Source organism: Oncorhynchus gorbuscha, linkage group LG15, assembly GCF_021184085.1.
Source record: "Oncorhynchus gorbuscha isolate QuinsamMale2020 ecotype Even-year linkage group LG15, OgorEven_v1.0, whole genome shotgun sequence".
Classification (NCBI taxonomy): domain Eukaryota; kingdom Metazoa; phylum Chordata; class Actinopteri; order Salmoniformes; family Salmonidae; genus Oncorhynchus; species Oncorhynchus gorbuscha.
Window position 1 is genome coordinate 17,688,629 of NC_060187.1, and position 16,902 is coordinate 17,705,530.

At 46.8% G+C, this 16,902-nt stretch overlaps 1 protein-coding gene across 1 annotated transcript in view; it reads left to right on the top strand.

Annotated features, from left to right (window-relative positions):
- LOC123996675 overlaps positions 1–16,902 on the top strand; it is a 40,388-nt gene that overhangs the window by 18,765 nt on the left and 4,721 nt on the right. The window contains exons 17-33 of the mRNA XM_046300272.1: positions 199–456; positions 666–932; positions 1,207–1,467; positions 1,879–2,142; positions 2,415–2,675; positions 3,332–3,592; positions 3,747–4,007; positions 4,643–4,906; positions 5,142–5,402; positions 6,237–6,497; positions 7,034–7,294; positions 7,436–7,696; positions 8,010–8,267; positions 9,979–10,239; positions 10,398–10,670; positions 12,290–12,550; positions 15,189–15,449. Coding sequence (XP_046156228.1) covers positions 199–456; positions 666–932; positions 1,207–1,467; positions 1,879–2,142; positions 2,415–2,675; positions 3,332–3,592; positions 3,747–4,007; positions 4,643–4,906; positions 5,142–5,402; positions 6,237–6,497; positions 7,034–7,294; positions 7,436–7,696; positions 8,010–8,267; positions 9,979–10,239; positions 10,398–10,670; positions 12,290–12,550; positions 15,189–15,449 — 4,455 coding nt within the window. The remainder of the gene's footprint in view (positions 1–198; positions 457–665; positions 933–1,206; positions 1,468–1,878; positions 2,143–2,414; positions 2,676–3,331; positions 3,593–3,746; positions 4,008–4,642; positions 4,907–5,141; positions 5,403–6,236; positions 6,498–7,033; positions 7,295–7,435; positions 7,697–8,009; positions 8,268–9,978; positions 10,240–10,397; positions 10,671–12,289; positions 12,551–15,188; positions 15,450–16,902) is intronic.

The window sequence follows — 16,902 nt, forward strand, 5'->3', positions numbered from 1 at the left end:
TTAATTAACTCAGTAACCACACCATGTGTGGAAGCAACTGCTTTCAATACACTTTGTATCCCTCATTTACTCAAGTGTTTCCGTTATTTGGGCAGTTACCGATACACTAAACCTTCTACATGTGGTATAATATTGCAATTAGATCCATGCGATGGGATCTCCCCACTTCCAATTCTACCTTATCTTGTCTGTTCTCAGAGCCCTGTGTACCTTTCCACCTGAGTGCTAAGTACAGCCTGACCATAGGCCAGGTGTTGTGGGACGTGAGTCAGGGTGCTACCCTGTACAGCGTTGAGGCAGTGACGGAGGAGGGTCACCTTATCAGCTGCAACACCAGTGACACCTACTGTGCCCTCTACAACATGGCCTGTAGCCAGGTGTACAACGTCACCGTCACCGCACACAACAACATCTGCCAAGGCATGGCTACGTCCAAGTCTATCAACCTCAAGACAGGTGAGTCCCTCTCACCTAGTTATGATAATACATAATACCCTACCCAGCTATAACACATAGACCAGTATAATGTAATGTACCACCGTGGCTACTGGATACACTCATATCTTCATATTATATTTTCATTTGAAACAGTATTTTGAAATTTTTCGAAGCAGCCAGACCATCTGCACCGTTATCCATGGTGTCCCTTGTTGTGTGTGTTTCAGAGCCCTGTCCTCCCAACAATGTAGAGACAAGTGTTGACTGCGAGACTGGAACAGGCGCTATTTCCTGGGAGTTGAGCGTTGGGGCAGTGGGATACATAGCATTCTTCAACGGACGCAATGGAGACTCTCTGTCCTGCCACACCTTGGCACACCACACTTCCTGTAGGGTAGAGGGACTGAACTGTGGCACAGTTTACTACGCCCGCGTCAGAGCCCTGGGAGACACTCTTAATAGCACCGACTCTACCACTGTTCTGCTGGCCTCAGGTCAGTAACATAGCAAGGGAACATTCCTTTAGTGGTGAGTACAGAAACAAATCTGAGATCAGGGACCTTATGTCTCAAGCATAGAGAGCTGATTTAGGATCAGGTCCCTCATGTCCATATAATCTTATTGAAAATGCTAAACTGATCTTAGACCAGTACTCTGAAACACTTGATACATAAAGCCCCAGTATAATTGCCATTAAGAAAATTCACTGGATATAGTAGACAATAGAAAAAAGATAAAGTACTAACGAGTTTCTCCGTCCCGTCCCAGCTCCATGTGTCCCCGCCAGCATGGAGGCAGAGGTGGACTGTGATAACGCCACGGCCCTGGTGACCTGGGGCTGGAGCAATGGAGCCCAGTCCTACATCCTCACTGCTTTAGGCAGCGACGGGCACCAGGCCTCCTGCCACACAGAGGAAAATTACTGCAACATGACCGAGCTGGCCTGTGGTGAGGACTACGAAATCACCATGACCGCCATCAACCACAACTGCCAGGTGGAGACCCTGTCTGGGGTCAGCTTCAGCACACGTGAGTAGAGAGCACGGACACAGGAGCCTCAAACACTATTTATAAATAGAGGTTCATTGAGGAAAGTTGTTTTTTTTACTTGCAATGACTGATATGTTGTAGTTTATCTGCCTTAGTTGAATGCACTGACTATAAATCACTCTGGATAAGAGCGTCTGCTAAAAGACCAAAATGTTAATTAAAGAAATAGAGCTGTGGTCACTAAATCACAGAATTGTCATAACTATTGTTGGATGCATGTGCAATACAGTGCTCTAGTATCTACTAGCGCTAGTGTGTCATAGAAACCTGTACTGCGGTGCAGGTCTTTAGTGCCCTGTAATGCCTGTATGGTAATGTACAATAAGTTACCCTACTGTACAAACTCTCACATGGTCTGTATACTGACTCAATTTGACCTCTGACCCTTAGGTCCCTGCCCCCCCCTGCATGTGGGAGTGGACCTGCAATGTGGGACCCACACTGCCACCTTGTCCTGGGAGCAGAGAGAAGGGCTGCAGTTCTATGTTGCTAGCGCCACCTCCAGGGCTGGAGGATCTACTGGGTCCTGCAACACTAGCAGCTCTAGCTGCCAGTTCCCTGCTCTGGACTGTGGGGAGACCTACAGCTTCACTGTGACCGCCCACAGCAGCCTGTGTCAGAGTGAACTCAGCAGCACTGTCGAGATCAAAACAGGTAAGACTTTTTCACCTGGTCAATCTACCTGTCAATCCCCTACTCTTCTACAATCTCTCACTGTTGTCATGTCCCTCTTGCATGTGCCTTATGTTGCACAATTCTGTGTATTCTGTACGTTTGATCAATTACGCACCTCCCAGCACTGACAATTCTATGATCAAAGAACAAAATGTACATACATTTATGTAGCAATATTCTTCATGCTATCAACAATTCAAAATTCAATGCAATAAAGTCCCGAACCCAACCTTTCCCTTTTACCTGCGTAGAACCTTGCCAGCCAGACCAGGTGACAGCTACAGGGTCATGCGACAGTGAGACAATGGTGGTTGTGGCGTGGGCCGAGGCCGAGGGGGCGGTGGTCTACATGGTGACGGCCATGGGAGACCTGGGATACATGACAGCATTCCAGACCAATGAAAGCAGCCTGGAGGCGGAGCTGCCCTGCGGACAGACCTACAGCTTCACTGTGATTGGCCAGGACGAAAGTTGTGATAGCCCAATCAGTGATGCTGCAGAGTTCAGGACTGGTACGTGGAGATATTTAATAACTTCACAGAAATACACTCCTTATGTTTAGTGTTAAGTAAAGCAGGCTACGTATAATCTACTAACATGCTATGTATCTCATGGTCCTTCTGTAGCTCAGTTGGTAGAGCATGGCGCTTGTAACGCCAGGGTAGTGGGTTCGATCCCCGGGACCACCCATACATAGAATGTATGCACACATGACTGTAAGTCGCTTTGGATAAAAGCGTCTGCTAAATAGCATATATTATTATTATTATTATTATTATTATTATTATTATTATTATTATTATTATTATTATTATTATTATTATTATTATTAGATCTAGCCTATGTCCGTCCGTGCAGGTGCACAGCTCAATTCTGTGTCTCCATGTGTGGGCCTTGATTATGGAAGCACATTCATGCCAAAACAAATCCAAACAAAGACTTTGCATCTGTTTACATACCTGGTCTCCCCCTGCAGCTATGACAGTATGTTGTCTAGGGCCAGGCTATAATTCAATTCAAGGGACTTTATTGGCATGGGAAACATATGTTTACATTGCCAAAGCAAGTGAAGTGGAATGGATAAACAAAAGTGAAATAAACAATAAAAAGTTAACAGAAAATATTACAGTCACACAAGTCTATATGAGTGTTGTGTTTCTGTCCCCAGCCCCCTGTGTGCCCCAGCATGTGGAGAGCTACACTGTGTGTGAGAACAGCCTGGGCTCAGTGAGCTGGGCCGAGAGCGAAGGGGCGGAGTCCTACACCGCTGTCGCTGTCGGAACAGACGGCCACACCCACATGTGCACCACCAACTCTACCAGCTGCACCTGGGAGGACCTGCACTGTGGAGACCTCTACACCGTCCACGTCATCTCCAACGACTACCTGTGCAGCAGCTCCCCTAGCAACAGCACCACCGTACGCACAGGTAGGCACGACACACACCTACTCAGTCATACTATTGTCCCAGTTACCCCTTGTCTGTGGCACAGTTTTACCCACCACAGTTACCCACGTCTCCCCCATTGCCAAAATATTCATCCTGTTGGTGTTTAACTGTCTTGTTTTGTTATCTTCCACAGCTCCCTGCGTGCCCCAGAATCTGGTGCCCACTCTGGACTGTGGCAGGAGGGTTGGCTCCCTGACCTGGGACCTGAGCCACGGTGCCGACTTCTACATGGTGACTGCAGAGACCAACGCCGGCCACAAAGTGGAGCTGAGCACCAATGACACCAACGCTTACATCTCAGAGTTCCAGTGTGGTCAGGAGTACTACCTGTCTGCCCAGGCAGTGGATTCAGAGTGCAGGAGTGCACCCTCCACCCCTGCAACACTCAGGACAGGTACATAACATCACACCAAGCCCACCTGCAACACTCAGGACAGGTACATAACATCACACCAAGCCCACCTGCAACACTCAGGACAGGTACATAACATCACACCCAGCCCACCTGCACGACACAGATGTCATACATACACTCACAGACACTGTGTAGAACAATTAGTTACAGACAGGTACTGTGACAGGTGCTACACTGTTATTAAGCACGCCAATGTAACCATAAACAAACGCAGGTTGACATTTATTGGGATGAATCTTGTCCTGGAAGCAGCTTTGCAGGGTGGTCACAAGCAGGCCTAGCCAAAAAGTCATAAACCTAACCCTAACCCTAAACTTAACCCTAACCACACAGCTAACCTTATGCCTAACCCTAAACGTAACCCAAACCACACAGCTAACCTTATGCCTAACCCTAAATTAAGAACAAAAAGCACATTTTGGCCAATTTTGACTTTGTGGCTGGCCCATCAAGCGGATACTGCTCAGCTCTGCCTCCAAAACAATACAATATTCATCCCAATAAATGTCAACTTGCTAAACAAACATGTCCACTTTCACCAAGCACACCTGTATGCCTTCTTAAAGATTTTAATCTGTGCATAACTCATATTCTTTTCATCTTCCCTCCTTCAGAGCCCTGCAATCCCACCTCCATCTCTAGTGCGATGGACTGTCTGTCCAACATCGCCGTGGTAATGTGGGCGGTGTCCGACGGTGGAGCCGAGTACTACACCGCCACGGTGGAACACGAGGACGGCCAATCAAAGAGCTGCATGTCGTCCAGCTTCCAGTGCGGCATGCCCGACCTGCGCTGTGGCCAGAACTATACCGTTACCGTCACCGCATCCAACCAACATTGTCACTCCGACCCCAGTGTCGTCAACACCCTGACCACAGGTGAGACAGACCACAGGACACTTCAACACAAGAGAGAAAGACCAGACTAGCAGAAGAGAGGTCCTTGCACAACTAACAAACTAAGAGACCATGCTAAACCGTGATAGAAATAAACATGTCACATATGGACCAGAGACCAGGCAGGGTACAGAGGTCTCTGAATCCACATCCAAAGACTAACAAAACGCATATGTTCCCTCTCAAAAGAGTAACCCTTCTCGGTCCCTCTCCACAGTTCCCTGTGTCCCTACCCATGTTGTGGCCGTTATGGACTGTTCTGACAACACAGCCTCAGTGACCTGGAGCCCCACCCAGGGCGCGCTGTCCTACAGAGCCGTGGCTCAAAGCCCCCGCGGCGCTCTCTCCTCCTGCGAGAGCACTGACCCACAATGCATCCTGGCCAACCTGATCTGCGGAGTGCCCTACACCGTGCAGGTGGTGGCGGTGAACGATCGCTGCTCCAGCCTGCCCAGCCACTTGGCAGAGTTCCAGACAGGTGAGATACTGTACACACCAGGTAGTACCTGTACACTGCATACACAGTCAGAACACAGAGCACATAGTAGGTCTAACTGTACACACCAGGAAGTACCTGTACACTGCATACACAGTCAGAACACAGAGCACATAGTAGGTCTAACTGTACACACCAGGAAGTACCTGTACACTGCATACACAGTCAGAACACAGAGCACATAGTAGGTCTAACTGTACACACCAGGAAGTACCTGTACACTGCATACACAGTCAGAACACAGAGCACATAGTAGGTCTAACTGTACACACCAGGTAGTACCTGTACACTGCATACACAGTCAGAACACAGAGCACATAGTAGGTCTAACTGTACACAACAGGTAGTACCTGTACACTGCATACACAGTCAGAACACAGAGCACATAGTAGGTCTAACTGTACACACCAGGTAGTACCTGTACACTGCATACACAGTCAGAACACAGAGCACATAGTAGGTCTAACTGTACACACCAGGTAGTACCTGTACACTGCATACACAGTCAGAACACAGAGCACATAGTAGGTCTAACTGTACACAACAGGTAGTACCTGTACACTGCATACACAGTCGGAACACAGAGAACATAGTAGGTCTAACTGTACTCAACAGGTTAAACAGCTCAGATTGATACTGTAGAAGTTCGGCCGATAGAAAAATCACCTCATCTCACCTTTAGTCTCACCCAAACACCTTATATATAATTCTCTCATTTACGGTGGGTCTTCCACACTCTAGTGTCTACCAATGTCCTATTCTCCCAATGTACTATTCATCACTTTCCCACTCATACCACGCTCCTCTCCCCTGCAGTCCCCTGTACTCCTGAGATCACTGGGGTTCTCCTGGACTGCTACACAGACTCAGTTCTGCTGGAGTGGGCCTACGCTGAGGGAGCTGTGACCTACACCGCCACGGCTCAGTCAGGGGACGAACAGACAGCCACCTGCAACACAAACCACACCAACTGTGAACTTATGGAGTTAGCCTGTGGACAGACATACACTGTCATCTTGAGGGCATCTGATGGCCAGTGTGACAGCTTCCCGAGCACCAGCGTGAAAGTGTCATCAGGTGAGTTAACTATACTACTAGACACAACAACTACCATTATATAATGCAGATGCCAGAAGGAGACAATTATGTGAGAGATATCACTGATCCAGCATACCGTAATAACCCATCAGCATTGAGTTGAAAAAGATTAGTATATTAATGCTATTTGTTAGCATTAACATTCATTCAGTTCTCATTTCAAGATTAGTATATTAATGCTATTTGTTAGCATTAACATTCATTCAGTTCTCATTTCAAGATTAGTATATTAATGCTATTTGTTAGCATTAACATTCATTCAGTTCTCATTTCAAGATTAGTATATTAATGCTATTTGTTAGCATTAACATTCATTCAGTTCTCATTTCAAGATTAGTATATTAATGCTATTTGTTAGCATTAACATTCATTCAGTTCTCATTTCAAGATTAGTATATTAATGCTATTTGTTAGCATTAACATTCATTCGGTTCTCATTTCAAGTGAACGCATCATAAAAGTTCATGTTAGCAATGTGAATATTGGTCTCTCTCTCTCCTCCTCTCCCTTCCCAGTCCCCTGTCCTCCCCAGGCTGTTGTATCGCAGCTTAACTGTTTAGCTAACTCAGCCCGTGTTGAGTGGGAGAGCAGCAGTGGAGTAGACTCCTACACTGTCCAAGCTATGAGCATGGAGGGAGACGTGACTGCCTGCGAGACCGATGGAAACGTCTGTTCCATATTGGACCTCGTCTGCGGCTCTACCTACAACATCAGTGTCAACGCCGTGAGCAACGAGTGCAACGTATCAGAGAGCACCCTCATACAGATGCAGACAGGTTAGTCCTGCCCCTGACGATAACACACCCTCTCCTGTGACCTGTCACCCTCTCATTCCAACCGTGTGTTTATACTGTATACAGTACGTACTGTATGTGCACGGGGTATGTACCTGTGTACTCTCTCTCCTTTTCTCTCAGCGCCCTGTGTACCAGAGCAGTTGGAGGCCAATATGGACTGTGACTCTGGCTCTGTGTCAGTATCTTGGGAGCCTAGCAACGGTGCCACCTCCTACACAGCTGTTGCCCAGGGCAACGGTGGCTACGCATCATCATGCAACAGCAGTGACACCTCTTGCCAGTTCCCTGAGCTGCTGTGTGGCCTGTCCTACAGCATCACCGTTCAAGCCTCTGACGATGTGTGTAACAGCGCAGACAGCAGCGCCGTACAACTCAACACATGTAAGGTCGTCACCCTACATGTAGCATTTAGTGTACCTGGACACAGGTAGATTCATTATAATAGAGAACAGCTGCACACACCTGCTGGTGGGTAACTTCATGTAGCCAGACACTCAGCTTCAATGCAATTGATTGAATGTTTGATCAATGTTTGGGCAGCAAGCTGCCATTGTTAGGGTTTTGTCTGGGTCGTCACACACCACAGATTATTGCAGCTTGCCCCAGTATTTCCAGAACCCTATATTCCCCTCTAACCAGGTATGTTTTCTGCAGTAGATTCCTTTCTAACCTCTAAGGGTTTCTCTGTGTGCAGTACTCTGTGAGCCCCAGAATGTCAGTGCTCAGATGGAGTGCGGAAGCAACACTGGACTGGTGTCATGGGAACAGGGAGAGCTTGTGTCTTCCTACCTGGTGCGTGCGGTCAGCCCCGACGGACACCGGACCCAGTGTGACAGCAACGCCACCAGCTGCAGACTACCCAGCATGCACTGTGGCCAACAGTACAACCTAACCGTCACAGCCCAGGACGGGAGTTGTGACAACAGTAATGCGTACCTGAGCCTGCAGTCTGGTAGGTTATTGATTGATTGAACTATCAGTCTCAATTAACCAAAAGATGCCACAATACATACAGTGGGGCAAAAAAGTATTTTTTGTGCAAGTTCTCCCACTTAAAAAGATGAGAGAGGCCTGTAATTTTCATCATAGGTACACCTCAACTATGACAGACAAAATTAGAAAAAAAATCCAGAAAATCACATTGTAGGATTTTTTATGAATTTATTTGCAAATTATGGTGGAAAATAAGTATTTGGTCAATAACAAAAGTTAATCTCAATACTTTGTTATATACCCTTTGTTGGCAATGGCAGAGGTCAAACGTTTTCTGTAAGTCTTCACAAGGTTTTCACACACTGTTGCTGGTATTTTGGCCCATTCCTCCATGCAGCTCTCCTCTAGAGCAGTGATGTTTTGTGGCTGTTGCTGGGCAACACGGACTTTCAACTCCCTCCAAAGATTTTCTATGGGGTTGAGATCTGGAGACTGGCTAGGCCACTCCAGGACCTTGAAATGCTTCTTACGAAGCCACTCCTTCGTTGCCCGGGCAGTGTGTTTGGGATCATTGTCATGCTGAAAGACCCAGCCACGTTTCATCTTCAAAGCCCTTGCTGAGATGGAAGGAGGTTTTCACTCAAAATCTCACGATACATGGCCCCATTCATTCTTTCCTTTACACGGATCAGTCGTCCTGGTCCCTTTGCAGAAAAACAGCCCCAAAGCATGATGTTTCCTCCCCCATGCTTCACAGTGGGTATGGTGTTCTTTGGATGCAACTCAGCATTCTTTGTCCTCCAAACACGACGAGTTGAGTTTTTACCAAAAAGTTGTATTTTGGTTTCATCTGACCATATGACATTCTCCCAATCTTCTTCTGGATCATCCAAATGCTCTCTAGCAAAATTCAGACAGGCCTGGACATGTACTGGCTTAAGCAGGGGGACACGTCTGGCACTGCAGGATTTGAGTCCCTGGCGGCGTAGTGTGTTACTGATGGTAGGCTTTGTTACTTTGGTCCCAGCTCTCTGCAGGTCATTCACTAGGTCCCCCCCGTGTGGTTCTGGGATTTTTGCTCACCGTTCTTGTGATCATTTTGACCCCACGGGGTGAGATCTTGCGTGGAGCCCCAGATCAAGGGAGATTATCAGTGGTCTTGTATGTCTTCCATTTCCTAATAATTGCTCCCACAGTTGATTTCTTTAAAACAAGCTGCTTGCCTATTGCAGATTCAGTCTTCCCAGCCTGGTGCAGGTCTACAATTTTGTTTCTGGTGTCCTTTGACAGCTCTTGGGTCTTGGCCATAGTGGAGTTTGGAGTGTGACTGTTTGAGGTTGTGGACAGGTGTATTTTATACTGATAACAAGTTCAAACAGGTGCCATTAATACAGGTAATGAGTGCAGGACAGAGGAGCCTCTTAAAGATGAAATTACAGAAATCTTGCTTGTTTGTAGGTGAGCAAATACTTATTTTCCACCATAATTTGCAAATAAATTCATTAAAAATCTACAATGTGATTTTCTGGATTTCTTTTCTTCTCATTTTGTCTGTCATAGTTGAAGTGTACCTATGATGACAATTACAGGCCTCTCTCATCTTTTTAAGTGGGAGAACTTGCACAATTGGTGGCTGACTAAATACTTTTTTGCCCCGCTGTAAGAGTACATCAGAATGCGGAGACAATTAAAATGTTCTTCCATTCTCTCTCCTTCCTGTCTCTTTTCAGTCCCCTGTAACCCCACCAATGTGCAGGCATCCCTCCAGTGCCTCTCTAACTCTGCAGCGGTGACATGGGAGCGGGCCAGCGGCGCAGTGTTGTACCAGGCTGTTGGCACAACAGATGGAGGTCACCAGGCGATGTGTAACAACAGTCAGACACACTGTGATCTGAGCGGACTGCAGTGTGGACAGACGTACAACGTCACTGTGGTCTCCAAAGACGACACCTGCAGCAGCGTAGACAGCGACACGGCACACATCAGGACAGGTAAAGGGAGAATTGACCTCTACATTACAGCAGATTGGAGTTTGAATTATTCAATCTTGTTCGGTGGGCAGCTCTGCCTTGATGCAGAAACAAATGTGACTCCACTATAGGCTTAGAAACCTGAGATTATCACTAGCCTCCTCTGTCTCTCCTCGCAGCTCCCTGCCCTTCCCAGGACGTGGCTGTGGATGTACAGTGTGCCGCCGGCTCCATGATGGTCACATGGTCCCCCAACCCTAACGCCGAATCCTTCCATGTGACGGCTGTGACCAGCGGCTCCGCCGACCTGTCATGTGACTCCAGGGGTCTTCCAATAAGAACTGGGTGTTCCATTGAGAACCTTCCATGTGGACACCTCTACAGCGTCACGGTTACCTCCATCAGAGGTGGCTGTAAGAGCAAAGTCAGTGGCGCCGTAGCGGTTTCCTCAGGTAAGACCAGAACACAGGTGACCCCCACACTGCATTCATAGGAAGTTTTACACACACACACACACACTGCATTCATAGGAAGTGTTACACACACACACACACACACACACTGCATTCATAGGAAGTGTTACACACACACACACACACTGCATTCATAGGAAGTGTTACACACACACACTGCATTCATAGGAAGTGTTACACACACACACACACACACACACACACACACACACACACACACACACACACACACACACACACACACACACACACACACACACACACACACACACACACACACACACACACACACACACACACACACACACACACACACTGCATTCATAGGAAGTGTTACACACACACACACTGCATTCATAGGGGAGTGTTACACACACACACACACACACACTGCATTCATAGGGGAGTGTTACACACACACACACTGCATTCATAGGGGAGTGTTACACACACACACACACTGCATTCATAGGGGAGTGTTACACACACACACACACACTGCATTCATAGGGGAGTGTTACACACACACACTGCATTCATAGGAAGTGTTACACACACACACACACTGCATTCATAGGGGAGTGTTACACACACACACACACTGCATTCATAGGGGAGTGTTACACACACACACACTGCATTCATAGGGGAGTGTTACACACACACACACACACTGCATTCATAGGGGAGTGTTACACGCACACACACACACACTGCATTCATAGGAAGTGTTACACACACACACACACACACACTGCATTCATAGGAAGTGTTACACACACACACACACACTGCATTCATAGGAAGTGTTACACACACACACACACTGCATTCATAGGAAGTGTTACACACACACACACACACACACACACACACACACACACACACACACACACACACACACACACACACACACACACACACACACACACACACACACACACACACACACACACACACACACACACACACACTGCATTCATAGGAAGTGTTACACACACACACACACTGCATTCATAGGGGAGTGTTACACACACACACACACTGCATTCATAGGGGAGTGTTACACACACACACACACACTGCATTCATAGGGGAGTGTTACACACACACACACACACACACACACACACACACACACACACACACACACACACACACACACACACACACACACACACACACACACACACACACACACACACACACACACACACACACACACACACTGCATTCATAGGGGAGTGTTACACACACACACACTGCATTCATAGGGGAGTGTTACACACACACTGCATTAATAGGGGAGTGTTACACACACACTGCATTCATAGGGGAGTGTTACACACAGTCTCCAGGAGGAACGAGATGATTCCATCCACACCTGCTGTGTAGACCAGAACCGAACGAAAAGAAACACTCCTTTTTATGTGCGTGCTTTTCCCTTTTCTCCATGGATGTAGAACAGTAGAACAAACAGTAGAACAGTAGAACCAACAGTAGAACAAACAGTAGAACAGTAGAACAGACAGTAGAACAAACAGTAGAACAAACAGTAGAACAGTACCATTAAAACCTTTTTTTCTCCCCTTCCACAGCTCCATGTGTCCCCCAGAATGCTAAAGGTAGTCTGGACTGTATTTCTAACTCTGTCTGGGTGTCTTGGGATGCCTCCACCGGGGCTCAGACATACACAGTCCTGGCCAACGGCGGCGGAGGTGTTAACTCCACCTGCACTTCTTATTCTACTGCCTGTAATGTGCCTGACCTGGCCTGCGGAACCCAGTACACCTTCCATGTGACTGCTGTCAACACACACTGTCAGAGCTCACCCAGTAATACCTTCCAGATCGATACAGGTACGTTACACACTGTCTGAGCTCACCCAGTAATATCTTCCAGATCGATACAGGTACGTTACACACTGTCAGAGCTCACCCAGTAATACCTTCCAGATCGATACAGGTACGTTACACACTGTCTGAGCTCACCCAGTAATACCTTCCAGATCGAGACAGGTACGTTACACACTGTCTGAGCTCACCCAGTAATACCTTCCAGATCGATACAGGTACGTTACACACTGTCTGAGCTCACCCAGTAATACCTTCCAGATCGATACAGGTACGTTACACACTGTCTGAGCTCACCCAGTAATACCTTCCAGATCGAGACAGGTACGTTACACACTGTCTGAGCTCACCCAGTAATACCTTCCAGATCGATACAGGTACGTTACACACTGTCTGAGCTCACCCAGTAATACCTTCCAGATCGAGACAGGTACGTTACACACTGTCTGAGCTCACCCAGTAATACCTTCCAGATCGATACAGGTACGTTACACACTGTCTGAGCTCACCCAGTAATACCTTCCAGATCGATACAGGTACGTTACACACTGTCTGAGCTCACCCAGTAATACCTTCCAGATCGATACAGGTACGTTACACACTGTCTGAGCTCACCCAGTAATACCTTCCAGATCGAGACAGGTACGTTACACACTGTCTGAACTCACCCAGTAATACCTTCCAGATCGATACAGGTACGTTACACACTGTCTGAGCTCACCCAGTAATACCTTCCAGATCGATACAGGTACGTTACACACTGTCAGAGCTCACCCAGTAATACCTTCCAGATCGAGACAGGTACGTTACACACTGTCTGAGCTCACCCAGTAATACCTTCCAGATCGAGACAGGTACGTTACACACTGTCTGAGCTCACCCAGTAATTCCTTCCAGATCGAGACAGGTACGTTACACACTGTCTGAGCTCACCCAGTAATACCTTCCAGATCGAGACAGGTACGTTACACACTGTCTGAGCTCACCCAGTAATACCTTCCAGATCGATACAGGTACGTTACACACTGTCAGAGCTCACCCAGTAATACCTTCCAGATCGAGACAGGTACGTTACACACTGTCTGAGCTCACCCAGTAATACCTTCCAGATCGAGACAGGTACGTTACACACTGTCTGAGCTCACCCAGTAATACCTTCCAGATCGAGACAGGTACGTTACACACTGTCTGAGCTCACCCAGTAATACCTTCCAGATCGAGACAGGTACGTTACACACTGTCTGAGCTCACCCAGTAATACCTTCCAGATCGAGACAGGTACGTTACACACTGTCTGAGCTCACCCAGTAATACCTTCCAGATCGAGACAGGTACGTTACACACTGTCTGAGCTCACCCAGTAATACCTTCCAGATCGAGACAGGTACGTTACACACTGTCTGAGCTCACCCAGTAATACCTTCCAGATCGATACAGGTACGTTACACACTGTCTGAGCTCACCCAGTAATACCTTCCAGATCGAGACAGGTACGTTACACACTGTCTGAGCTCACCCAGTAATACCTTCCAGATCGATACAGGTACGTTACACACTGTCTGAGCTCACCCAGTAATACCTTCCAGATCGAGACAGGTACGTTACACACTGTCTGAGCTCACCCAGTAATACCTTCCAGATCGAGACAGGTACGTTACACACTGTCTGAGCTCACCCAGTAATACCTTCCAGATCGATACAGGTACGTTACACACTGTCTGAGCTCACCCAGTAATACCTTCCAGATCGAGACAGGTACGTTACACACTGTCTGAGCTCACCCAGTAATACCTTCCAGATCGAGACAGGTACGTTACACACTGTCTGAGCTCACCCAGTAATACCTTCCAGATCGATACAGGTACGTTACACACTGTCTGAGCTCACCCAGTAATACCTTCCAGATCGATACAGGTACGTTACACACTGTCTGAGCTCACCCAGTAATACCTTCCAGATCGATACAGGTACGTTACACACTGTCAGAGCTCACCCAGTAATACCTTCCAGATCGAGACAGGTACGTTACACACTGTCTGAGCTCACCCAGTAATACCTTCCAGATCGATACAGGTACGTTACACACTGTCTGAGCTCACCCAGTAATACCTTCCAGATCGATACAGGTACGTTACACACTGTCTGAGCTCACCCAGTAATACCTTCCAGATCGAGACAGGTACGTTACACACTGTCTGAGCTCACTCAGTAATACCTTCCAGATCGAGACAGGTACGTTACACACTGTCTGAGCTCACCCAGTAATACCTTCCAGATCGAGACAGGTACGTTACACACTGTCTGAGCTCACCCAGTAATACCTTCCAGATCGAGACAGGTACGTTACACACTGTCTGAGCTCACCCAGTAATACCTTCCAGATCGAGACAGGTACGTTACACACTGTCTGAGCTCACCCAGTAATACCTTCCAGATCGAGACAGGTACGTTACACTCTAGTTGTTCTTTATGATTTTGTGCTCAGACTCAGGTGTAAATCAAATTCTGTTCAGTTCATGGGCAATAAAATATGAATTTATAAATGACCTCACAGTTGTCTTAACTGTCCTATCTCCTAACCTGACTGTTCTCTGGCGGTGTACAGTCTGTGACTCTATAACTGAACTACCTTTCTTCTCTTTAGGTCCTTGCGCCCTGAAAACCATCACCGCGGTGAACGCATGCCATAGCAGCAGTATTGTGGTTAGCTGGGAGCATACAGAGTTATCTCCTACCATCGTGGCAACGGCAGAGGGACAAGACCAATCCATGTTCACCTGTAACAGCACGTCCACTTCCTGTGAGCTCATGGGAGTGCGCTGCGGCATGCACTACACCATCATCGTCTCCGTCCCCTCCGACAAGTGCAGCACCTTGAGGAGCCCACCAAAAAAGATCAACACAGGTAACTAGACCACTCCACCACAAGGACACCTTACTCTTGGTCAACACCGGTATCTAGAGTTCTCCACCACGGCACTAGAATCCACACAGGTATCTAGAATTCTCCACCATCACACTAGAATCAACACAGGTATCTAGAGTTCTCCACCACGACACTAGAATCAACACAGGTATCTAGAATTCTCCACCACGACACTATAATCCACTAAGGGTATCTAGAGTTCTCCACCACGACACTAGAATCAACACAGGTAACTAGAGTTCTCCACAACGTCACTAGAATCAACACAGTTATCTAGAATTCTCCACCACGACACTAGAATCCACACAGGTATCTAGAGTTCTCCACCATAACACTAGAATCAACACAGGTATCTAGAGTTCTCCACCACGACACTAGAATCAACATAGGTATCTAGAGTTCTCCACCACGACACTAGAATCAACACAGGTATCTAGAGTTCTCCACCACGTCACTAGAATCAACACAATTATCTAGAATTCTCCACCACTACACTAGAATCAACACAGGTATCTAGAATTCTCCACCAAGACACTAGAATCCACACAGGTATCTAGAGTTCTCCACCATAACACTAGAATCAACACAGGTATCTAGAGTTCTCCACCGTGACAGAATAATCAACATAGGAAGCTGGAGTTCTCCACCACGACAACAGGACATATTAGAATACATTAGTCATGGTCGACACAGGAAGTAAAAAGTACCCGACCACTATATTGTGACGTATAAAGATTCATTACCCATGGTCAACACAGGAAGTAAAAAGTACCCCACCTCTATATTGTGACGTATAAAGATTCATTACCCATGGTCAACACAGGAAGTAAAAAGTACCCCACCTCTATATTGTGACGTATAAAGATTCATTACCCATGGTCAACACAGGAAGTAAAAAGTACCCCACCTCTATATTGTGACGTATAAAGATTCATTACCCATGGTCAACACAGGAAGTAAAAAGTACCCCACCTCTATATTGTGACGTATAAAGATTCATTACCCATGGTCAACACAGGAAGTAAAAAGTACCCGACCTCTATATTGTGACGTATAAAGATTCATTACCCATGGTCAACACAGGAAGTAAAAAGTACCCCACCTCTATATTGTGACGTATAAAGATTCATTACCCATGGTCAACACAGGAAGTAAAAAGTACCCCACCTCTATATTGTGACGTATAAAGATTCATTACCCATGGTCAACACAGGAAGTAAAAAGTACCCCACCTCTATATTGTGACGTATAAAGATTCATTACCCATGGTCAACACAGGAAGTAAAAAGTACCCCACCTCTATATTGTGACGTATAAAGATTCATTACCCATGATCAACACAGGAAGTAAAAAGTACCCCACCTCTATATTGTGACGTATAAAGATTCATTACCCATGGTCAACACAGGAAGTAAAAAGTACCCGACCACTA